Genomic DNA, 25300 nt, shown 5'->3' with positions numbered 1-25300 from the left:
AACACAAAAAAGAGTACAGCGGTCCACTTTGATGCTTTGGAATTGCTCAACTCTTTCCATATGCGAGCTTTTGACATTTTCGTGCAATTTGAAACGTAACATGGTCTATTGGCATCATTACCTTACGAAACGCGGCACGAAAGCTAAACTAGCAAGTCCGACTTCTAAGAACACTAAATAGAGTACAATGGTCCACTTGATGTTTTGGAATTGCTAAACTCTCTCCATAGACGAGCTTTTAACGTTTTGTGCAATTTGAAACGTAACATTGTCTATTGGCATCATTACCTTACGAAACGTGGCACGAAAGCTAACTAGCATGTTAGACTTCTCAGAACACAAAATAGAGTACAGCGGTCCACTTTGATGCTTTGGAATTGCTCAACTCTCTCCATATACGAGCTTTTGACGTTTTTCTGCCATTTGAAATGTAACATGGTCCATTGACATGATTACCTTATCAAACGTTGGATGCAAGCTAAACTAGCGTGTTAGACTTCTAAGAACACTAAATAGAGTACAATGGTCCACTTTTATGCTTTGGAATTGCTAAACTCTCTCCATAAATGAGCTTTTCACGATTTTGTACAATTGTTAATGTAACATTGTCTATTGGTATCATTACCTTACGAAAAGTGGCACGAAAGCTAAAGTAGCATGTTAGACTTCTAAGAACACTAAATAGAGTGCAATGGTCCACTTTGATGCTTTGGAGTTGCTAAACACTCTCCCGACACGAGCTTTTGGCGTTTTGTGCAATTTGAAATGTAACATTATTTATTGGCATCATTACCCTATGAAACGTGGCACGAAATCCAAACTAGCATGTTAGACTTCTAAGAACACCAAATATAGTACAATGGCCCACTTTGATGCTTTGGAATTGCTCAACTCTCTCCATACACGAGCTTTTGACGTTTTATGCAATTTGAAACGTAACATTGTCTAGTGGCATTATTACCTTACGAAACGTGGCACGAAAGTAAAACTAGCATGTTAGACTTCTAAGAACACAAAATAGAGTACAGCAGCCCACCTTGATGCCTTGAAGTTGCTCAATTCTCTCCATAGATGAGCTTTTGACGTTTTTGTGCAATTTGAAATGTAACATGGTCTATTGGCATCATTATCTTATCAAACGTTGCATGAAAGCTAAACTAGCATGTTAGACTTCTGAGAACGCTAATTAGAGTACAGCGTTCGACTTTGATGCTTTGGAATTGCTAAACTCTCTCCGTAGATGAGCTTTTGACGTTTTTGTGCAATTTGAAACGTAACATTGTCTATTGGCATGATTACCTTACGAAAAGTGGCACGAAAGCTAAAGTAGCATGTCAGACTTCTAAGAACACTAAATAGAGTACAATGGTCCATTCTGATGCTTTGGAATTGCTAAATTCCCTCCCGAGACGAGCTTTTGACGTTTTGTGCAATTTGGAACGTAACATTGTCTAATGGCATCATTACCTTACGAAACGTGACACGAAAGCAAAACTAGCACGTTAGACTTCTAAGAACTCAAAATAGAGTATGGCCCACTTTGATGCTTTGGAATTGCTCAACTCTCTCCATAGACAAGCTTTTGACATTTTTTTGCAATTTGAAACGTAACATTGTCTATTGGAATCATTACCTTACGAAATGCGGCACAAAAGCTAAACTTGCATGTTAGACTTCTAAGAACACTAAATAGAGTACAATGGTCCACTTTGATGCTTTGGAATTGCTAAACTCTCTCCATAGAGAAGCTTTTGACATTTTGTGCAATTTTAAACGTAACATGGTCTATTGGCATCTTTACCTTACGAAACGTGCCACGAAAGCTAACTAGCATGTTAGACTTCTAACAACACAAAATAGAGTGCAGCGTTCCACTTTGATGCTTTGGAATTGCCCAACTCTCTCCATAGATGAGTTTTTGACGTTTTTGTACAATTTGAATTGTAACATGGTCTATTGGCATCATTATCGGATAAGTTGCATGAAAGCTAAACTACCATGTTAGACTTCTAAGAACAGAAAACGGAGTACAGCGTTCCACTTTGATGCTTTGGAATTGCTAAACTCTCCCCATAGATGAGCTTTTGACGTTTTGTGCAATTTGACACGTAACATTGTCTATAGGCATCATTAACTTACGAAACGTGGCACGAAAGCTAAACTAGCATGTTAGACTTCTAAGAACACAAAACAGAGTACAGCGGTCCACTTTTATGCTTTGGAATTGCTCAACTCTTTCCATATGTGAGCTTTTGACATTTTTGGGCAATTTGAAACATAACATTGTCTATTGGCATCATTACCTTACGAAACGCGGCACGAAAGCTAAACTAGCAAGTCAGACCTCTAAGAACACTAAATAGAGTACAATGGTCCACTTGATGCTTTGGAATTGCTAAAATCTCTCCACAGACGAGCTTTTAACGTTTTGTGCAATTTGAAACGTAACATTGTCTATTGGCATCATTACCTTACAAAACGTGGCACGAAAGCTAACTAGCATGTAAGTCTTCTCAGAACACAAAATAGAGTACAGCGGTCCACTTTGATGCTTTGGAATTGCTCAACTCTCGCCATATACGAGCTTTTGACGTTTTTCTGCCATTTGAAATGTAACATGGTCCATTGACATGATTACCTTATCAAATGTTGGATGCAAGCTAAACTAGCGTGTTAGACTTCTAAGAACACTAAATAGAGTACAATGGTCCACTTTTATGCTTTGGAATTGCTAAACTCTCTCCATAAATGAGCTTTTCACGTTTTTGTACAATTTGAAATGTAACATTGTCTATTGGTATCATTATCTTACGAAAAGTGGCACGAAAGCTAAAGTAGCACGTTAGACTTCTAAGAACACTAAATAGAGTACAATGGTCCACTTTGATGCTTTGGACTTGCTAAACACTCTCCCGAGACGAGCTTTTGGCGTTTTGTGCAATTTGAAATGTAACATTATTTATTGGAATCATTACCTTATGAAACGTGGCACGAAATCCAAACTTGCATGTTAGACTTCTAAGAACACCAAATATAGTACAATGGCCCACTTTGATGCTTTGGAATTTCTCAACTCTCTCCATACACGAGCTTTTGACGTTTTATGCAATTTGAAACGTAACATTGTCTAATGGCATTATTACCTTATGAAACGTGGCACGAAAGTAAAACTAGCATGTTAGACTTCTAAGAACACAAAATAGAGTACAGCAGCCCACTTTGATTCCTTGAAGTTGCTCAACTCTTTCCATAGATGAGCTTTTGATGTTTTTGTGCAATTTGAAATGTAACATGGTCTATTGGCATCATTATCTTATCAAACGTTGCACGAAAGCTAAACTAGCATGTTAGACTTCTAAGAACGCTAATTAGAGTACAATGGTCCACTTTGATGCTTTGGAATTGCTCAACTCTCTCCATAGACGAGCTTTTGACATCTTTGTGCAATTCGAAATGTAACATGGTCTATTGGCATCATTACCTTATCAAACGTTGGATGAAAGCTAAACTAGCGTGTTAGACTTCAAAGAACACTAAATACAGCACAGTGGTGCACTTTGATGCTTTGGAATTGCTAAAGTCTTTCCATAGATGAGCTTTTGACGTTTTTGTGCAATTTGAAACGTAACATTGTCTATTGGCATGATTACCTTACGAAAAGTGGCACGAAACCTAAAGTAGCATGTTAAACTTCTAGGAACACTAAATAGAGTACAATGGTCCATTTTGATGCTTTGGAATAGCTAAACTCCCTCCCAAGACGAGCTTTTGACGTTTTGTGCAATTTGAAACGTAACATTGTCTAATGGCATCATTACATTACGAAACGTGGCACGAAAGCAAAACTAGCACGTTAGACTTCTAAGAACTCAAAATAGAGTATGGCCCAATTTGATGCTTTGGAATTGCTCAACTCTCTCCATAGACAAGCTTTTGACATTTTTTTGCAATTTGAAATGTAACATTGTCTATTGGCATCATTACCTTATGAAACGCGGCACAAAAGCTAAACTTGCATGTTAGACTTCTAAGAACACTAAATAGAGTACAATGGTCCACTTTGATGCTTTGGAATTGCTAAACTCTCTCCATAGACGAGCTTTTCACGTTTTGTGCAATTTGAAACGTAACATTGTCCATTGGCATCATTACCTTACGAAACGTGGCACGAAAGATAACTAGCATGTTAGACTTCTCAGTACAGAAAATAGAGTACGGCGATCGACTTTGATGCTTTGGAATTGCTCAACTCTCTCCATATATGAGCTTTTGACGTTTTTCTGCCATTTGAAATGTAACATGGTCTTTTGGCATCATTACCTTATCAAACGTTGGATGAAAGCTAAACTAGCGTGTTAGACTTCTAAGAACACTAAATAGAGTACAATGGTCCACTTCGACGCTTTGGAATTGTTCAACTCTCTCTATAGACGAGCTTTTGACGTCTTTGTGCAATTCGAAATGTAACATGGTCCATTGGCCACATTACCTTATCAAACGTTGGATGAAAGCTAAACTAGCGTGTTAGACTTCTAAGAACACTAAATAGAGTACAATGGTCCACTTTGACGCTTTGGAATTGCTAAACTCTTTCCATAGATGATCTTTTGACGTTTTTGTGCAATTTGAAACGTAACATTGTCCATTGGCATCATTACCTTACGAAACGTGGCACGAAAGGAAAACTAGCATGGTAGACTTCTAAGAACACAAAATAGAGTACAGCGGGCCACTTTGATGCTTTGGAATTGCTAAACACTCTCCATAGAAGAGCTTTTGACGTTTTGTGCAATTTGAAACGTAACATTGTCCATTGGCATCATTAGCTTACGAAATGTGGCACGAAAGCTGAACTAGCATGTCATACTTCTAAGAACACGAAATAGAGTACAGCGGTCCACTTTGATGCTTTGAAATTGTTCAACTCTCTCCAGAGATGAGCTTTTGACGTTTTTCTGCAATTTGAAAGGTAACATGGTCTATTGGCATCATTACCTTAGGAAACGTTGGACCAAAGACAAACTAGCGTGTTAGACTTCTAAGAATACTAAATAGAGTACAATGCTCCACGTCGATGCTTTGGAATTGCTCAACTCTCGCCATATACGAGCTTTTGATGTTTTTGTGCAATTTGAAATGTAACATTGTCTATTGGCATCATTACCTTACGAAACGTGGCACGAAAGCTGAACTAGCATGTTTGATTTCTAAGAACACTAAATAGAGCGCAATGGTCCACTTTGATGCTTGAAATTGCCAAACTCTCTCTATGGACGAGCTTTTGACGTTTTGAGCAATTTGAAAAGTAACATTGTCTATTGGCAGCATTACCTTAGGAAACGTGGCACAAAAGCTAAACTAGCGTGTTAGGCTTCCAAGAACACTAAATAGAGTACAACGGTCCACTTTGATGCTTTGGAATTGTTCAACTCTCTCCATAGATGAGCTTTTGACATTTTTATGCAATTTGAAATGTAACATTGTCTACTGGCATCATTACCATACGAAACGTGGCACAAAAGGTAAACTAGCATGTTAGACTTCTAAGACACTAAATAGAGTACAGCGGTCCACTTTGATGCTTTGGAATTGCTCAACTCTCTCCATAGACGAGCTTTTGACATTTTTATGCAATTTAAAATGTAACATTGTCTACTGGCATCATTACCATACGAAACGTGGCACGAAAGGTAAACTAGCATGTTAGACTTCTAAGAACACTAAATAGAGTACAACGGTCCACTTTGATGCTTTGGAATTGCTCAACTCTGTCCATAGATGAGCTTTTGACGTTTTTATGCAATTTGAAACGTAACATTGTCTGTTGGCATCATTACCTTATGAAACGTGGCACAAAAGCTAAACTAGCCTGTTAGACATCTAAGAACATTAAAAAGAGTACAGCGGTCCACTTTGATGCTTTGGAGTTGTCGCAACCGGGGTCACGACGCGGACCGGCGATGGAAGAATGAAAAATGTTTAGAGTCGCCACCAATTGATTTAAGTGCAATTGGACACTAAAAAATGTGGTCTACGAACCAGAAAATGGGTAAGGGGTTCTATTGAGTGTGGGGAAGGTGTTAGGCACCCCACAACTCCCTAAAAGGTTACCTAGATTGATCTATGTGCTTTTTCTTGAAAAGTTGTTTGTCCAATATAAATGATATTTTGATTTGAAAAGATAACATAATTAAAGCATAGGCAGGAGCTGAATGTCATCAAGTCCTCCTCCTAATTAACTTCAATTTAGTTACCATTATGTTTTCGAGTACAAATGATACCTTAATTTGAAGAGATAACATAATTAAAGCCTAGGCAGGAGCTGAATGTCATCAAGTCCTCCTCCTAATGAACTTTAATCTAGGTATCTAGTAAATTAATTTATCATTGTGTTTAGAAATATAAATGACACTTTAATTTGAAAAGATAACATAATTAAAGCCTAGGCAGGAGCTGAATGTCATCAAGTCCTCCTTCTAATGAACTTTAATTTAGGTATTTAGTAAATTAATTTATCATTGTGTTTAGAAATATAAATGACACTTTAATTTGAAAAGATAACATAATTAAAGCCTAGGCAGGAGCTGAATGTCATCAAGTCCTCCTCCCAATGAACTTTAATTTAGGTATCTAGTAAATTAAATTACCATTTACATTTGTTTAAATAAGGATAACACAATTAAAGTCTAGGCAGGAGCTGAATGTCATCAAGTCCTCCTCCTAATTGACTTTAATGTAATATCCATTAATTTGTTTATGTGAAAAGTTGGTAAAGACGCGGTTGTTGAATTGACGGATTTACGGAAAATGATCTATGCATACAATTCTAATATACATTCTAAACATGCATCCTAAACTAATAACCCCTAACATGCATACTAATCAATTTAAATATGCATAAATATAAATTACACTACTCTACACTACTTTTCATTATTTTTCCACTATACTATTACATGGCTTACATTTACAAGGATATACATGCCAAACAAAAATAAGATAAAAATATATACAAATAATGAAATATAAAGATAAAAATGCAAATATAAATATGGCCCATGGAGCCCATTAATTGCTCAAACCCGGTCCAATCTCCAAATGAACTCTTCGGCACCAAATGAAATCAAGTCCGGCCCAAGTTGAATCAAGCCCGGTCCATATTCAAAAATCAACAAGAGAAAGGGTCAAAAATTGAATGTACATAGATCCAAATTAAATCCAGTTTACATTCAAACACCATTTCCGCACAATACATAAACACCACATAAACCCAATATAAAAATCAGATTATATGCACAAACTCTTGAACCAAAATAGCCATCTCAATATAACCAATCGGAATGCATAAGATAAAACCAAAACCAAATTCATCAAAACCATAATCGGATTCATAAAACCAAGTTCATCAAAACCAGAAACCAGATTTATAAAACCAAATACTAATATCAAAACCGAACTTATCAATGTCACATGTCAAAACCAGAACCGGATTCACCAACACATACTGATATCAAAACCAGAGAGTAGGGAGGGACATTAATAGCCAAATAACCAAAGAGCAAGCAAAGAGATCCAACCGAGTATAACCAGAGAGTAAACTGAGTATGAATCGAACCTAAACCAAGTGTCAATAGGAGTATCAACGTAGCATTCAAATCACAAAAACCAAATCCAGATTTTAACCCAATGAACAAGCAAACTATAGGTAGCAATACAAAGATAAATAAAGAAGCATGAAAACATAATCAAAGATAAAGATCCAGATTCAAGTATAGAATACAACAGATTCGTTACCTCTTCCTCTATCTGCTTCTTCTACTGGTGACTTGTTTGCCAGTCTAACCCCTCTCTCAAAGGTTGTGCAGCTGCCCCGATTTACCTCATTTTCTCTTGTTGTTCGGCCCCCCTTCTCCTATTGTTGGCTCTCTCCTCAGTTGCGCCGCCCCTTTCTCTCTTGGTTCCCCCTCTCTCAAAGACCTTTTTCCCTCTTTTATCTCTCACGGTTTTCTTTTTTCTTTTCTCTCCTTTTTTTTTTCTTGTGCTGCCGATTGTTTGTGTTTCTCTTTTTTTTAATTGTGCGGCTGCCACTCCTTTTTAAATTATCTCTATTTCAAAAAAATCCCAAAATGCCCCCAAAAACCCTATTTTCCTCCCCTTCTCTAAAACCCTCAAGACTTACATTTTTGTCTTTTCCTTATTTTTGTGAAACCCTAATAAAGGAACCACCTTTCCCTCTTAAGGATTTTCTTTATTATTTATTTAATTTTCCTATTTTTTAGATATTTTCTAGGGTTTAGTTATATTGGGTTTGGGTTGGATTTTTTATGGGCTTATGGTCCAAGAAATAGGCTTTAGGATTTTTGCATGCTTGTGGGTCCAAGAAACAAGCTTTGAATTTTTTGTGAGATTACGGGCTCCAGAACGGGCTTTTGAATTATTATTATTATTATTTTTTTTTTTATTTTTTTATTTTTTCTATTTATTTTATTTTATTTTTTTTGGGCCGGACGAAAACCGGGTACTACAGCTGCCCCCCTTTGTATGTCTTTTATGAAATAAAAGACAAACAAAGGTGTAGTCAACCGAGTTTCGTACGGGAACTGAAATGCGCGGGATCACTGTGGCCATTCCCGGCTTGGCCAACTGTTTGTGCAAGAAAATAAAGGGCATGGGATCACAAGGCCATTCCCGGCTTGGCCAGATGTTGGTGCAGAAAAATAAAGGGCACGGGATCACAAGGCCATTCCCGGCTTGGCCAGATGTTTGTGTAGAAAAATAAAGGGCGCGGGATCACAAGGCCATTCCCGGCTTGGCCAGAAATGTTTGTTTGAATTTATGCAAGAAAATATCCATGAGTGTATGAATGCATGAAGAAAATTGTATTTTCTTTTATTTTTCTCATTTCGAAAATTTGATTTTGGTTAATTGTCGTAAGCACCATCACCCCTATCATCCTACAATCATCCATCATGAGAAGACTGCATCTTTTGATTCCACCCTATCTTCAATCTGCCATGTTACGCTTATTCTTGTATCTTTCATTCTTCTTTTGTCTGGTCTTTCCATCGATTTGCTGCTTTCATCTTATTTCCATCAAATCCGACATACCTTTAACGCCAAACCAAAGCTTTTCGGCTCTAGAATCTCTTGGGCCCCACTATGTCTTTTAACGTCATTTAATTTCTTTTAGCTCTCTTACAATTAAGAACACCACAATCTCTCAGGCTCCACCATGCCTTTTAGCACCATTTAATTTCTTTTAGCTCCTTTACAGTCAAGAACACCAAAATCTCTTCGGCTCCACCATGCCTTTTAGCGTCATTTGATTTCTTTTAGCTCCTTTACAGTCAAGAACACCAAATCTCTCAAGTTCCTGCTAAGAACAATGTCCTAATACACTTGTCATGATTCTTTTATTACTTCACTTAACTTCCAAATAAATTCAATAGTATGGCAATGCTTGTACTACATGAGATTTCTGAAGGCAACATGTATAAGCAATAAAATCGTGAAGAACACAAGCAATGAATAAGGAATTTGGAAATGAACTGAATAACCTTAGAGAGTTTTATTTAGAATAGATAGATAACATGAGAGACTGATCAAGTAGATATATGATTCAAGAGGGTTAGAAATAAAGGAAATAACAGAAATTTTTACAGGATATAAAATGAAATAACTTTGATTCCGCACAAAACTGCCCCAGTTTTGTGTGCCCCCATTTTGCAATTATTGAATCGGACTACTTCCATATCAATCGCCTCCTTCGTAGCCTCATCATGCATACCCCTGAACATAACCAATTCACCTTTGTACAACCTCGCTATCTGTCATTCATTGTATTTCCTTATATTCATCTCAAATCCTCGAAAGGCCTCTGCCTCATTCCCCTTAGTTGCTTTCACCGCACCTTTCTGATCTCAATATTATTTGAAACTCCCATGAAGGGTTTTCACTATAGTAGAGACTTTTCTTTTTTCCCTAATTTTTGCCTGAAGCGCCCACGAGGGGTTTTCACTTCAGCAGGATTTTTATTGCTCTAATTTTTGCCTAGACCGCCCTTTCGGGTTTTCAATCTAGCGAGCTTTTAACTCTAATTTTTGCCTAGATCGCCCTTTCAGGTTTTCAATCTAGCGAGTTTTTTTTTGTTTTTTTTTTAACTCTAATTTTTGCCCAGACTGCCCTTTCGGGTTTTCAATCTAGCGAGTTTATAACTCTAATTTTTGCCTAGATCGCCCTTTCAGGTTTTCAATCTAGCGAATTTTTTTTTTTAACTCTAATTTTTGCCTAGACTGCCCTTTCGGGTTTTCAATCTAGCGAGTTTTTTTTTTTTTTGTTTTGCTATGGGTAATACTTTTTGATGGCGTCTGCATTCACCGGATTAGGCAATTCTTCTCCATCCATTCTTGTCAAAATTAATGCACCCCCTTCAAAAGCTTTTTTCACCACATATGGTCCTTCATAGTTCGGTGTCCACTTCCCTCGGTGATCCTTTTGAGGTGGCAAAATCATCTTCAACACTAACTCTCCCTCCCTGAAACTGCGAGGTCAAACTTTCTTATTATGTGCTTTCATCAATCTTCTTTGATACAATTGCCCTTTACAAATTGCTCTTAGTCTTCGTTCTTCAATCAAATTCAACTGTTCATAACGCATTTGAGTCCATTCTGATTCTTCCAATCCTGCCTCCAAAACTACTCGAAGGGATGGAATCTCCACTTCGATAGGCAAAACCGCTTCCATGCCATACACCAAGGAGAAAGGCGTCTCCCCTGTAGATGTCCGTATCGAGGTCCGATAACCATATAGAGCAAAAGGGATCTTCTCATGCCAATCTTTGTAATTCTCTGTCATCTTCCCAATGATCTTCTTGATATTCTTATTCGCCGCTTCGACAGCCCCATTCATCTTCGGAAGGTAAGGAGTCGAATTATGGTGATAAATTTTGAACTGGTCACAAAAATCCTTCATCATTTTGCTATTGAAATTCGTGCCATTGTCAGTAATAATTCTTTCCGGGACTCCATATCGACAAACAATCTCTTTCCTCAAAAACCGAACAACAACGCTACTCGTCACATTAGAATACGAAGCAGCCTCCACCCATTTGGTAAAATAATCGATAGCAACCAGAATAAACCGATGCCCATTAGAAGCCTTCGGCTCAATTGGACCGATGACATCTAATCCCCACATCGAGAAAGGCCATGGTGACGTCAACACATGTAATGGATTAACGGGAACATGTGTCCTGTCTGCATAAATCTGGCATTTGTGGCATCTGTTTGCATAACTTATACAGTCCCTCTCCACGGTTAACCAATAATACCCTGCACGTATAATCTTCCGTGCCATTGCATATCCACTGGAATGAGTCCCACATATTCCTTCATGAATTTCCTCCATAATTTGTTTAGCCTCCGCCATATCAACACAACGCAAAAAAACTATCCCATCATTCCTTTTATAAAGAACATTTCCACTCAAGAAGAAAGATCCCACCAGTCTCCTGATGGTGCGCTTATCATTCTCTGATGCCCTTGATGGATATTCTTTCTTTTCAATGTACTGTTGAATATCATGATACCACGGTTTGCCATCAGGCTCTCCCTCCAAATTTGAACAGTAACCTCGAACTTCTCGTCTCTCGATTTTAATCACCTGCACTTCCCCTTTTGGGTCTACATCAAACATTGCGCCAAAGTTGCCAAAGCATCCGCTATTTGATTCTCCTCTCTTAGGATATGATCAAACTCAACCCAATCAAAAAACTTGACTAACTTTTTGATATGCTGGTAATATGGAATGAGCTTGTCATCTTTGGTTTCCCACTTATCATTCAATTGCCTAATCACCAACTGTGAATCACCATAAACCTGTAGCCTCTTAATCCCCATATTAATAGTAGGTTGAATTCCCATCGTACAAGCTTCAAACTCAGCCACATTGTTAGTACATTCGAAATACAACTTAGCTGTAAACGGTATAACATTCTCTTCAGGTGATATCAACGCTGCACCGACTCCGCATCCTACGATATTAGAAGCACCATCAAACAACATAGTCCATTTTGCCAAATCCTTTTGATTCCCCTCTTCTATCGACACAGTCATGACATCAATATCTGGAAATTTCATATCCATTGACTGAGTATCATCAATTGCTCCATCTCCAAATAATCTGCTATTCCACTCCCTTTGATTGCCTTCTGTGTGACATACAAAATATCATATTCTGATAGCAACATCTGCCATTTAGCTATCCTCCCTGAAAGAGAAGGTTTCTCAAAAATGTACTTGATAGGATCCATCCTAGAAATCAACCATGTAGTATGATAAAGCATGTACTGTCTAAGTCGATGTGCAGCCCAAACCAAAGAGCAACACGTTTTCTCCAACATCGAATAATTTGCTTCACAACTAGTAAACTTCTTGCTTAAGTAATAAATGGCATGCTCTATTCTTCCCGATGAATCATGTTGTCCAAGCACACATCCCATCGAACTATCTGAGACAGTCAAATAGAGAATAAGCGGCCAGCCAGCCACAGGAGGCATCAACACTAGAGGACTTTTCAAGTATTGCTTGATCTTTTCGAATGCAATCTGACAATCTTCGTTCCACTCAGTAGAGTTACTCTTACGCAACAATTTAAAGATAGGTTCACAAGTAACTGTCAACTGTGAAATGAATCTGGCAATGTAATTCAATCTCCCCAAGAAACCCCTAACTTCCTTTTTTGTCCGAGGGGGTGGCATCTCCAAGATCGCCTTCACTTTATCAGGATCTACCTCAATTCCTTTCCTACTTACAATGAAACCTAACAACTTCCCCGAGGTTGCCCCAAATGTGCACTTAGCTGGATTCAACTTCAATTGATGCCTCCTTAATCGATCAAACAACTTTTGGAGATTCACAATATGATCTTCACCTTCTTTGGATTTTGCTATCATATCATCGACATATACTTCAACTTCTCTATGCATCATGTCATGAAACAAAGCGACCATGGCCCGTTGATAAGTAGCACCGGCATTCTTCAGACCAAACGGCATGACTTTATAACAAAAAGTTCCCCATAGGGTAATAAAAGTTGTTTTCTCACGATCCTCTGGTGCCATCTTGATCTGATTGTAACCCGAAAATCCATCCATAAAAGAGAAAGTTGAATGTCTACCTGTATTATCCACTAAAACATCAATATGGGGAAGTGGAAAATTATCCTTCGGGCTTGCACGATTGAGATCTCTATAATCGACACACATCCGCACTTTTCCATCCTTCTTGGGAACAGGTACAATATTTGCCACCCATTCAGGGTATCTAGCCACTACTAAAAAACCAGCATCAAACTGTTTCTTCACTTCATCTCTTATTTTCAAAAGCATATCTGCTTTCAATCTCCTTAGCTTTTGTTTCACTGGGGTACATTCTGAAATCAATGGCAACTTGTGCACAACAATACTTGTATCAAGACCGGGCATATCCTGATAAGACCATGCAAAGACATCCTGGTAACTATGCAACAAATCTACCAATTTCTTCTTATTCTCTCCTTCGAAGGCAGCTCCTACCTTAACCTCCTTTTTCTCCGTTTCAGTTCCCAAATTAACAACTTCAGTTATCTCTTGGTGCGGCTTTATTAGTTTCTCTTCCTGATTGACTTGTCTTAACATTTTCGGTAAAATCTCAATTTCTTCCTCTATTTCATAGTCAGATTCAACATTGCTAATGGGTGCATCAAAATCTGGTTCATTAAGTTCGTCATCTTCGTTATCATCATTTTCAATCCTGTGAAAGAAATGAATAAAAAATGGTTTTGAGAATGGAGAACAAACCTTAAATGGAAATGGAGAAGCATGAATATGGATGACTGTCAAAAGACTTTCATTTCATGGAAAAGGGAATATGTACAAAGATTGAACATGCAATCGCCATACTATAAGATTTATTGAAAGCAAAGTAAAGCATGCTCATTACAAAAGACCCAAACGAAGGCCGTGAGCTGGGCCACGATCGTACTGCACTCGGGATTACTCTTGTAGGTTCTTGAGAGATACTGGGAGCTCCAAACTGGTCCAGTTGCCTAATTTGAAATTTGAAGGACGCGAGATGACAAAGCAAGGTCTAGCAGTCGCACACTATTCCTCTTCCACCACAGCTACTTGGCACTCTTCAAACTGAACACATAAATTTGCCAAAATTGCCCCAGTTACATCAGTTGAGTTTTCAACTGGCAGTTTTCCAAAAACTGCCCCAGTATCAGCAAAACTTATCTTGTTCTGCATCCCTCCATACACAAAACTGTCATAAAGCCAAGGAATCGGTTTCTTTTCAACTTCCAGCTCCTTTCCTTCCATACGAGCAAACCTCTTTGCTTGTTTTTCTGCCTGCACACGGTTCCTGTCAACCCTAGTTGGCTTATAACCCAAACCCCAATGTTCTAGATGTTTCACCATTTCTACTGGCTTCTTAATTCCTTGTCGATTCTTACCAAGTCCTTCTCCCGGGCGAAACCCCTTTTTCAACATAAATCTTGCTACATTCTTCAAAACCTTGGATACTTGTGGCTTTAAGGGAGAAAGTCCTTCCTTCACATAGCTAGCAATAGCAATTTCAAAAGATTGGAATGAACTCTCAATCCCTTCTGTCGGAGCATCAATAGGAGAATTATTAGACAAACTAGCAACCATCCATTCTGACTGGCCCTTTACTATATAAACCCTTCCATCATGAACAAACTTGAGCATCTGATGCAATGATGAGGGAATGGCTCCTGCAGTGTGAATCCAAGGTCGTCCCAACAGGCAACTGTAGGTTGGTGAGATATCCATTACCACAAATGGTACATTGAAAGTTACGCTTGCAACCTGTAAAGGTATTTCAATTTCTCCCATAATCTCTCTACGTGTTCCGTCGAATGCCCTTACTAACATCGGCACTGGTCTTAAATAAGATCTGTCAATCGGCAGCTTTTCAAAAGTCTCCTTTGGTAAAATATTGAGCGATGACCCATTATCCACCAAAATACTTGCTAATTCCTTTCCACGACACATGGCTGAAATATGCAAAGCTTTGTTGTGCCCCATCCCTTCAGGCGGAATATCATCCTCAGTAAAGGACAACAAATGAGACGCCAACACATTTCCCACAATGCCATTAAAAGAATCTGTAGGAATCTTGTCTGATACGTACGCCTGATTTAACATTCTCATCAAGACTTGTCGATGCGGTTCAGAACTCATTATTAACTCCAAGATCGAAACCTTTGCAGGGGTTTTCTTCAATTGATCCACTATCATGTACTCACTCTGCCGAATAATTTTCAGGAACTCCTAGACTTCCACATCAGTTACAACTTTCTTTTTCTCCTCTGGGCGTACAAAAAGACCTTCTTCCGGAATAGAACCAGATCCTTCAACTTCAGGTATTGCTTTCCCTTTTCTTTTGCGTTCAGCTTCAAGATCCACTACCATATTCCCTTCTGGCTCATTTCTCGTGTAACATCTCCCACTCCGGGTAACTCCACTAACACCAGAAATATTATCTACCATTTCTCCTTGCTTTCCTCTAACTTCAACCTCATAATTCCATGGCACAGCCTTGTCATTCTTGTACAAAGGATCTATCTTTGGTTTGAGTGGCCCAACTGGTGGCGCATCTTCCACATAATACTACAAGACAAACTACGGAGCACGGTTCTGCCTAGGCCCTTGATAATATCCTCCTATAACACTGACTTCATTTGATTGGCCTTTCACCTCAAACTTTATTATCTTCAAATCCATCAACTCTTGTACCTTCTCCTGAAAGCCACAACAATTCTCAATAGCATGTCGCCTTTGTCCTCTATGGAACTCACAAGTCTTCATGTCATCAAAAAGTCCACGTTGAATGGACATATCCACTGCCATTTCCTCAACTAATCCTTCTTTCCTCAACACCATAAACAACTGGCCCAACGGCATTGCAATCTCTGATACCCATCTTTTTGTAGCACAAAATTCTTCAATGGCATTCACCCCCTCCTTCTCATGATTAGGCAATGGATTGTTGTTGACATTTGGTTTATTGATTGCACTAAGATCCAGCCATTTCACTTCAATCATCCCCTGGACTATCCTTTTGAATTGTAAACATCCTTCAGTTGAGTGCCCGGGTGCACCTCCATGATATAAGCATGTAGCATTAGGATCATACCAATGGGGATACGGAGGTTGGTGGACCCGTCCCGGAACAGGAGCCACTGCTCCTTGCGCTTGAAGTTTCGTGAAGCATTCAGCATAAGTTATGGGCAAAGGATCGAAATGCTCAACAGGCCTTCTGGGTCTTTGGTTTTGGAAATTTGGACGAGGGTTTTGGTAAGTGTTTGGGTTTTGAAAATTTTGGTAAGTGTTTGGGTTTTGGAAGTTTTGGTAAGTGTTTGGGTTTTGCAAGTATTGATTGGGTGATGGTGCATTGAATCGGGGTGGATAAGGATTTTGGGTGTGGTTATGATTATAGTAGGCTTCTGGGCTTGACATCCGTGGGGCATTGCTTCTAGGGCGATAATCTGAAGTAGGCACACCATAAACAACTGGATTTGAATCAAAATTCACAGAATGCACTTCAGCCTTCTTGCCTTTACTTGCTTTAGCTGGGTCTAATTTATCAAGGGTGGGATAATGCAGAGTACCTCTCTTCATGCATCGTTCAACTCGCTCCCCTGCTTGTATCATATCAGCTAAGTTACTATGACCGCCTCCCGCCAGATTGGAAGTATAAGGCTCCTGGAGAGCATCAATGAAAGTGTTCAACAAATCCTTTTCTGAAAGGGGTGGAATTATCTGGGCTGCTAAATCCCTCCATCGATGGGCAAATTCCCTAAAGCTTTCGCCACTCTTCATTGCTGTGTTCTGCAGATCATAAATGGTAGGGATCTTCTCTTCATTATGCTTATACTGCTTCATAAACATTTCAGCCAAATCCTCCCACAAAGCTACTGATGAAGGATTAAGGGTATTGAACCACCTTTGAGCTGCCCCAGTCAGACTATCTTGGAAATAATGCATCAACACTTTCTCATCGCTTGCATATGGCTACATGCGCTGACAATACATCGTTAAATGATCCAAAGGGACTCCAGTGCCATCAAACAAACTGAATTTTGGTAGTACAAAGTCGTGTGGAACATTCAAATTCTTCACCAAGCACAAATTGGCTGGGTTCAACATCCCTGTAGTATTGAAACCCTCCATGGCTCTTAATCTCTTCTCCAACTTCTTGATAGCATCCATTGAGCTACTTTCTTCATTCTGAACTCCCTCAGTTACTACCCCGCCAATAAAAGTTCCCGCGGTATCAGCACCGACTGGGAAGGGATTCTCATGCCCATGAGGATCAACTTGATGAATGTAAGCTGGGTTCTGAGTCGTTGCCTGTTGAGAAACATATTGATGCTGGTGCAAACCAGGCAAAGATTGGTTACGGACAGGAGTGAACCCGGGTGGGTAAACTGGTACTTCTTGGTGCAAATGATTCTCAGGAACCTCTGGTGTTTCAGAATTTTCAATTATTCCCTTTCCTTTCATCAGCAACGCCATATTCTTCATTAATAGGGCCATTTGCTCTTTCAGTTCAGCTATGTCCTGATTCTGACTATGCTCACCCATTTCCTGCTCCATATTCTGAATAATTCTTGATTGTAGGCGAGTCTGATAGGGGTGTCGATGGTGCTTCTTGGGCGCTATGATTATTTATGATTTTTCTATGCATTATGAAAACAACAACATTAGTTCCCATTTATTTTAATTTAAAGATGCGCATGCATGTGATTATTATTTATGCAAATCCTAAGAAATCTTTGCAATCCAAAAAACGATAATATTGGCAAAATATCATTCCATTCAAAATATTGTAGCTCGAATTGTTTACATCTTTACTCATCATCAATCTCAATAAAATCAGAATTAGCTGACTGCGTTTGAAATATCTTCTCCCTAAGTACATACAAGTCTTTGTGTAAATCTATCAAAAACAAGGAAACCCCAGCCAACTCTGGCGCCTTAAATGCCCGATTTACTTTCAGATCTTGTACCCGTTTTTCATAGCTGTGAGCCCATTCTGATAATTGCAATGCTCGACTCATAATTAACTTGATCTTGTCCTCTGTGCCTTGTTGCTTCTGTTGAAATTCATTCAATTCATCATGTAAGAAATCATTCTGTTGATTCAATTCTTCTACCTCTGCCTCTTTTTGCTGAATGAAATCTTCGTCTGCCTCATACAACTTCTGGAATTTTTGACTTTCTGAAAAGGCATACTCCATTTGTTCTTTCAGAGAGTTGATCTCCACCTTATTCCTCTTTAACTTATCAACTTTGTCAACTATCTCCTTCTTAGCATTGTAGCTTAACTCCTCCAATGTCACAATTGTTCCCTTCATTTGAGTAATTTTCTTTCGCGCCTCTTGAAGTTCTCCTTTCATACTTCTCACTTGCTCCTTCATCTTGGTATACTCTTCCTGAAGATTGCCCCTTTCTTTTTCCATTTGCAAATCTTCTTGCAGCTTCATTTTCTTGCTCTTGACAAACTCAGCTTTCATGCTTCTAAACTTTCCTTTATACTTTTTATATTTCTCAGTCATAGTTTGCAGCATTTTCCACATTATCTTCGCCTCTTTGTCAGGATATCCTGATGGTCCTCTAACCATTTCATCATCACTTGATGTGTCCTCCATCTGTAAATCTCCATCCATTTCCTGAATTTCTTCTTCCACCATTACTTCTACACCTCTGTCTGGGACAAAATCTGGATAAGAAACCCTTCCATCTTCATCTTCTTCCTCAATGACCTCCTTGAGTATGGCTTCATTTTCCTGAGAATGCTTTTCTTCCCCATTATCTCTTCCACCTAACTTTCCTTTTCCTTTCCTTCTTCCCTCATCAGACATATCATAATCTGTATAAGATTTTCTTCTTTTTGCGTGCCATGCCTTGTACTGAACAGTTCCATAAATATTTCGCGGACCTTTTCTTACTCCTTGAGGGGTACTCCAGGCCTCCACTATCTTTCATACTAACGCCTTTGTTTTTTCCTCTTCAAGGGAGAATTCAAACTCCTTCAACTGAAAAGTGACTGGTCTACATGGATTCCCACCTATTTGTTGGAGAAACATGGCCGGTGCCTGACTTGTAATTCCCCAAGGGCCTATAAGTGGAACCCAATCGAAACCACCACACCTATAAATCAATCCGTCTGTTTTATGCCATGGGGCTCTCTTGTATACCTTCTTTTCATCCAAACTAGACAAAAAACAACTCCACTTCTCCATTGAAGGCTTTAAAGGCTGCAATCTTGCCTTTTCGAAATCACTAATAGGATCTCTCAACTGACAATCATCCTTTTGGAACTGCACAAAAGGAGCCCCAACTGTCTTATCAAACTTTAGGTGACTAATAAGCAGATCCCAAGCAACTGAGCACACCCAATAAACCTCCCTTCCGTAGAAACACGACAGTGATTAAGGGACCAGAAAGTCTCACATAATATGGCAGGCACTGGAGTCGCTTGATGCTTAACATGATTAACCATCTTAATCACACCTCTATCTATATTTCCACCAGCACATGGAAAAATCACACACTACAAGAAAAATGGTTATTGGCAACGTAACTATAGGCAACGAGAAGGTTTTTGTTGCCAATACAATGTCATAGGCAACAAACAAAACAAGTTGTTGCTATTGGTTTTTATATTGCCAACAAACTTCAAGTTTCATTGCAATTGAAAGTGGCGCCACACCCGCGAATGCTTGGCGCCAAAATAATAAAAACTGACGCCCAAGTAATAAAAACGTAGAATATTGTTTTGTTGCCAATGATTACAATTATTGGCAACGAAATATAATTGTTGCCAATACAACATAACTATTGACAACAAATTTCTATGTTTGTTACCAATGATTAAACCTATTGGCAACGAAATAAAAGTGTTGCCAGTACACGATAACTATTCATAACAAATTGTTGATTATTGTTACCCATAATCTATCTTTTTGGCAATGAGAGAAAATTATTGCTAATAGATAATAAATCGTTACAACAATATTTTATTTTTGTTGCTATTGAGAAAATTTTTTTGTTGTAAATGCTTATTAGTAACAAAAAAGTTGTTGCCAAAGTTAAATTATAGGCAACGAACCAATGAACTTGTTGCCATTGTAATTGGTACATGCATAGTTGAATCAGATCCTGCACTGCATAGAGGACAACTAGCTGACCAAATTCGATGATGATCGACTTATAATTAAGTTCTCACACGAAGGGATAAGAAGAAGAGGATGCCGATTGGGATTGAAGAGCCAGGTGGTGCGCATTTAGTTGTGATTAGCAATTTTAAGGCCACTGCGGTCCGAGTTGCCTCCTCTTGCTTAACAATTCATATGGCTCTAATCATTGTAGCTGAAAATACATCTTGTTTCTTTTCGTTCGTGGGCCTCTAAGCTCATCGAACCGGATTGACGCAGTGCGAAAGCTAGTAACACTCGAATTTATTCACAACGAAATCAAGAAATCTGGAATCCACCATTGAGAGAATCAATCTCAAGAATTTTATTAGTAATATACATAATAATGACTTAAAAACGTTTATGAGACTATTTATAGTCTAGAAAATAACAATCAAACCCTAATCGGACTCTTAATTAAACTAGAATTGGAAACACAATTAATTAAAACGTGCAGGAATTTAATTAACTCCGTTGAACTATAAAACGACGCCTTTTTTATTTCCTTCCGAATCTCAAATGGGGCCAGCCCCAAGTTGACTTTTAAGTCTTCAAAATCAGTCCTCGAAAATATATTATAATAATGAAACACAAGAGCGGATCAAAAGTTACGGACGGTCAAAGTTGAAAAACTGGAACTTTTAATTCAAAAACAGCAACTTCAATTCCTATTCAAATTTGGCTTCTTCCGAACACGTTCCAACTTCTTAAGGAATTCTTCCAAGGCACATTCTACGTCACGGACTTTCTTTCATGGTTAAATATATATTCTCGTGACTTTCTTTCATGGTTAAATATATATTCCTTTCAAAAAAAGAAAAAGAAAAAAATATCTCATTACATAAAAAACCTTTTTTTAATAATAATCTGATTCTATTAAAAAGTCTTTTTTTTTTCAAGCGGGGTCTTAAAAAAACCCTTCTTAAAATTAAGAGGGCTTTATTCTTTTCCATTGGTGCGCGTTATTGAGCAGCTTCCCTCTCAGTGGTTCTTCGGCTCACCTTCTCACCCGTGTTTGCGGTAAGTGTATGCTATTTGGTTCTCTGCTTGCCTCCTCCGTTCTAGCACTAATTGAACGAGAGTGTATGCTATTTGGTTCTCTGCTCGCCTCCTCCCTTCTAGCACTAATTGAACGAGGTAACTGAGACCCAATTCTCCTTTAGTTCGTTCCCTTTTTCTCTGTTTTCCATGATTTCTTTCTTTTAGGCTACCTTGTTTTGTGTTGGTGGTTTTGGGTGTGTATTGTTGCGGTTTAATTTTACCGTGGATTTTTCTTTTGATCGCTTTTCGTTTCTATTCTCATCTGTCTGATTATGCCAACCATATTTTAGGTTTAATAGATTTTTGGGTAAGTCATATGGAACTAAAGGAATGATTGTCAACTAGACTTAGACGATTTTACCTCTGATTCCTATATGCGTATATAATACAAAGAATATTCCAGCTAGAATATCAATAGGCTATAGAAGAGACTAGGGAATTATTGGCCTTAGCGATTCTTCACTCCTTGTTTCATAGCTTTCAAGAAGTCAGTGGATCGATCAAATAGCCGAACTCTAAAGAAAAATCATTATTGATAGTCCAAGACCACATTGATTTATAGATGGAACTGTTATGGATTTATGTTCTAATATGACGTCGAATTGCATTTAGTTTCTTCAAGGCCATTGTAATTTGTTTATAACCTAATGCCTTCAAGGGCATTGTAATTCTCCTAAATGTTCTTGACTTACAAGGTTCAATTAGTTTTCTTTTTTAATGCTGAGGACCCTTATCATACTTTTTTATATAAAAAAATTTCCTCCAACTTTTAGCAGTTGAAAATTTTGATTGTTGTATGGCTTATGGTTCAATGGCCGAAGGGGCAACAAACGAGTACTATGATCCATTTAATTCTTAGTTTCTAAAATCTTGGTGGTGATGGCACCGCTTTATTATAGTCTCTGTTTTATATAATTTTGGAATCTTCTTAATTATTTTTAAGTGCCTTTTTACTATTATAGTATGAGATTTATTTTGGTATTTGATTGATGCATGTACTTACAAGAGTGGATGGGTAAAGCATGGATCCAGTTGAATGATAGATTTTGTGATGATTACGTAAAAGGCGTGACTACTTTTTTAGATTTTGCAATGCAAGTAGTTGATGGATCTAATAGAATTCGTTGCCCTTGTCGCTCCTGTGTCAATCATTTATTCTTCCCTCTTGAAGTAGTGAGAAGACACTTATTTATGAAAGGGATGGATAAGAGATATACGATATGGGAGTTGCATGGTGAGGCAAATGAAAGATTTAGAGTTGATCCTCATGATGAGGATAGAAATACTACAATGGATGAAATAATAAATGAAGGTGTTGAAGAGGAATCTAGTGATGAGATGGATGAGATGTATGAAGATTTAAATGGAGGGAATTTCATGAATGATATGACAGGGGAGCCATCAAGTTATAATGAAGAGCAAGTAGATGATATATTTACTCAAACTTTGAGGGATTCACAACTTCCTCTTTACCCAGGTTGTGATACATTCTCTATGCTGTCATTCTTGATAAATATGCTCCATATAAAAAACTTAACAGGGCTCTCCAATAAAGGATTTGACATGTACCTTCAGCTATTTAAAAGGGCTTTACCGAAAGGAGAGACACTACCAAAGGATTATTATGAGGCAAAGACTATAATGCGTAACTTGGGGCTGAGCTATCAACGCATTCATGCATGCAAAAATGGCTGTGTTTTATTTTGGAAAGAAAATGAGGATAAACAAGAGTGCCCAACTTGTGGAGATTCTAGATGGGTGGAAAGATATGGCAAAAGGCATAATAAGGTGCCTAAAAAGGTGTTATTATATTTTCCATTGATGCCAAGGTTGCAACGACTTTTTATGTGTAGAAAGACTGCAATGCATATGAGATGGCATAAAGATGTGCGTGTACCAGAAGAGGGCATGCTACGCCATCCTGCGGACTCTGAAGTGTGGAAGGATTTTGATAATAAGCATTCTTGGTTTGCTAAGGAACCTCGCAATGTACGTCTAGGTCTTGCTAGTGATGGATTTAACCCATTTGGAAATATGAGCAATGCATACAGCATATGGCCAGTCGTTTTGATGCCTTACAACTTACCACCTTGGATGTGTATGAAGGAGCCATATTTTATGATGTCTTTATTGATTCCTGGACCAAGATCACCTGGCAATGATATTGATGTATTCTTAAGACCTTTAATAGAAGAATGTAAAGATTTGTGGAGTAATGGAGTGCCAACGTATGATGCATCAAAAGGAGAGACTTTTAATATGCATGCTGCAATTTTATGGACTATAAATGATTTTCCGGCATATGGAAATCTGTCTGGTTGGAGTACGAAAGGGAAAATGGCTTGTCCAAAGTGTAACAAGGAAACAATGTCTGATAGACTTACTTTTGGGAGAAAGCAATGTTACATGCACCATCGTCGTTTCCTTCCTCCATCACACTCGTTTAGGAAGAATAAACGGATGTTTGACAATAAGATAGATAATAATTCAAAGCCAAAGAATTTGTCTGGTGATGAATTGCTACAACAAATGAGATGTATAGGCAATATGGCGTTCGGGAAAGATCCCATTACAAGAAAGTCCAGGTTGAAAAAAAATAGACCACCAGAACAATTAAATTGGACAAAGAAAAGCATATTTTATGAGTTGCCCTATTGGAGAACTTTACTTTTGCGCCACAATTTGGACGTAATGCATATTGAGAAGAATATATGTGACAGTTTATTGTGGACAATTATGAATGTTAAGGGGAAGACAAAAGATAATATTAGTGCACGCTTAGATTTGCAAAAAATTGGAATTCGACATGAATTGCATCCACGTCATGAGGGAGCAAGACAAACAATGCCTGTAGCATGTTTCACCTTATCTCGAAAGGAGGTGCATTTATTTTGTGACTTTATTCGATCAGTAAAACTTCCTGATGGTTATGCTTCAAACATTGCAAGATGTGTGAAGGACAATGAATGTACGTTCGTGGGGATGAAAAGTCACGATTCTCATGTCTTTTTACAGCGGATTTTGCCTGTGGGAATACGGGGTTTCTTGAGAAAGGATGTGTCTGAATCCATTATTCAATTGGGACGATTCTTCCAAGAGCTTTGTTGTAGAACCCTAAAGTTGGAAGTTTTAGAATCTTTGGAACATGATATTGTTGTCCTGCTATGTAAGTTCGAGACCATATTTCCTCCTTCATTCTTTGATATCATGGAACATTTAGCAATTCATTTGCCATGAGAAGCCAAACTTGCAGGCCCCGTACAATATAGGTGGATGTATCCAATTGAGAGGTAAAATGTGTATATTTCTCAACTTTTAAATAGTTTATATCTTTTAGAAATTCCTTAACATGTAGCTTAAATTCTTAGGTTTCTACGAACCCTTAAGTGTTATGTTAGGAACAAAGCACGACCGGAAGGTTCTATTGCGGAAGCGTATATTAATAATGAATGCTTGACATTTTGCTCAATGTACCTTAATGGAGTTGAGACAAAATTCAATCGGCAAGACCGAAATAACGATGGAGGAGACAATGAAGTTTTTGACGGTGTATCAATATTTCATCAAAATGTTCAGCCTTTGGGTTGTGGAAAATTTGATACATTGTCATTCGAGGATTGGAGGAAGACTCATTTCACCGTGTTAAATAATTGTGATGAAATACATCCATATAAAAGGTTGGTTTGTATATAATTAGTTTATTTACACTATTCAACAACTACTTAGTGCTACAACTGAATGATTATTTTTGTCAATTAGTGAGCACTTTGATATAATTGAAAGAGAAAGTCAAGTTAATGTAGACCGTCGGCATCAGCACCAATTCCCCATATGGTTGGAAAAACATGTAAGCACTATTATATTTATATTATTATGCTCTTACAATTTTATACATGCAAGCGCACAAAACATACTAATTTAAAAATTGGAACAAGTAGATTTGATGTTTTCCCAAAATGCGCCAAAAGCTAGTGAAGATATATATGCTATATCT

The 25300-nt window shown here is 38.1% G+C and overlaps 1 protein-coding gene across 1 annotated transcript; it reads left to right on the top strand.

Annotated features, from left to right (window-relative positions):
• The first annotated feature begins 22317 nt into the window (after positions 1 to 22317).
• LOC120003590 lies at positions 22318 to 24543 on the top strand. Its single transcript, XM_038852613.1, has one exon. It carries the CDS (start codon positions 22318 to 22320, stop codon positions 24541 to 24543), a length of 2226 nt encoding a protein of 741 aa, XP_038708541.1.
• Positions 24544 to 25300: the final 757 nt, after the last annotated feature.

This window comes from Tripterygium wilfordii, chromosome 8, assembly GCF_013401445.1.
Source record: "Tripterygium wilfordii isolate XIE 37 chromosome 8, ASM1340144v1, whole genome shotgun sequence".
NCBI lineage: Eukaryota > Viridiplantae > Streptophyta > Magnoliopsida > Celastrales > Celastraceae > Tripterygium > Tripterygium wilfordii.
The sequence above is the reverse complement of the archived record's forward strand: the minus strand, read 5'-3'. Positions and strand labels throughout refer to the sequence as shown.

Excerpts from the sequence above, each read along its gene's own strand:
- LOC120003590 (XM_038852613.1), top strand. The coding sequence starts at position 22,318 with ATGGGTAAAGCATGGATCCAGTTGAATGATAGATTTTGTGATGATTAC.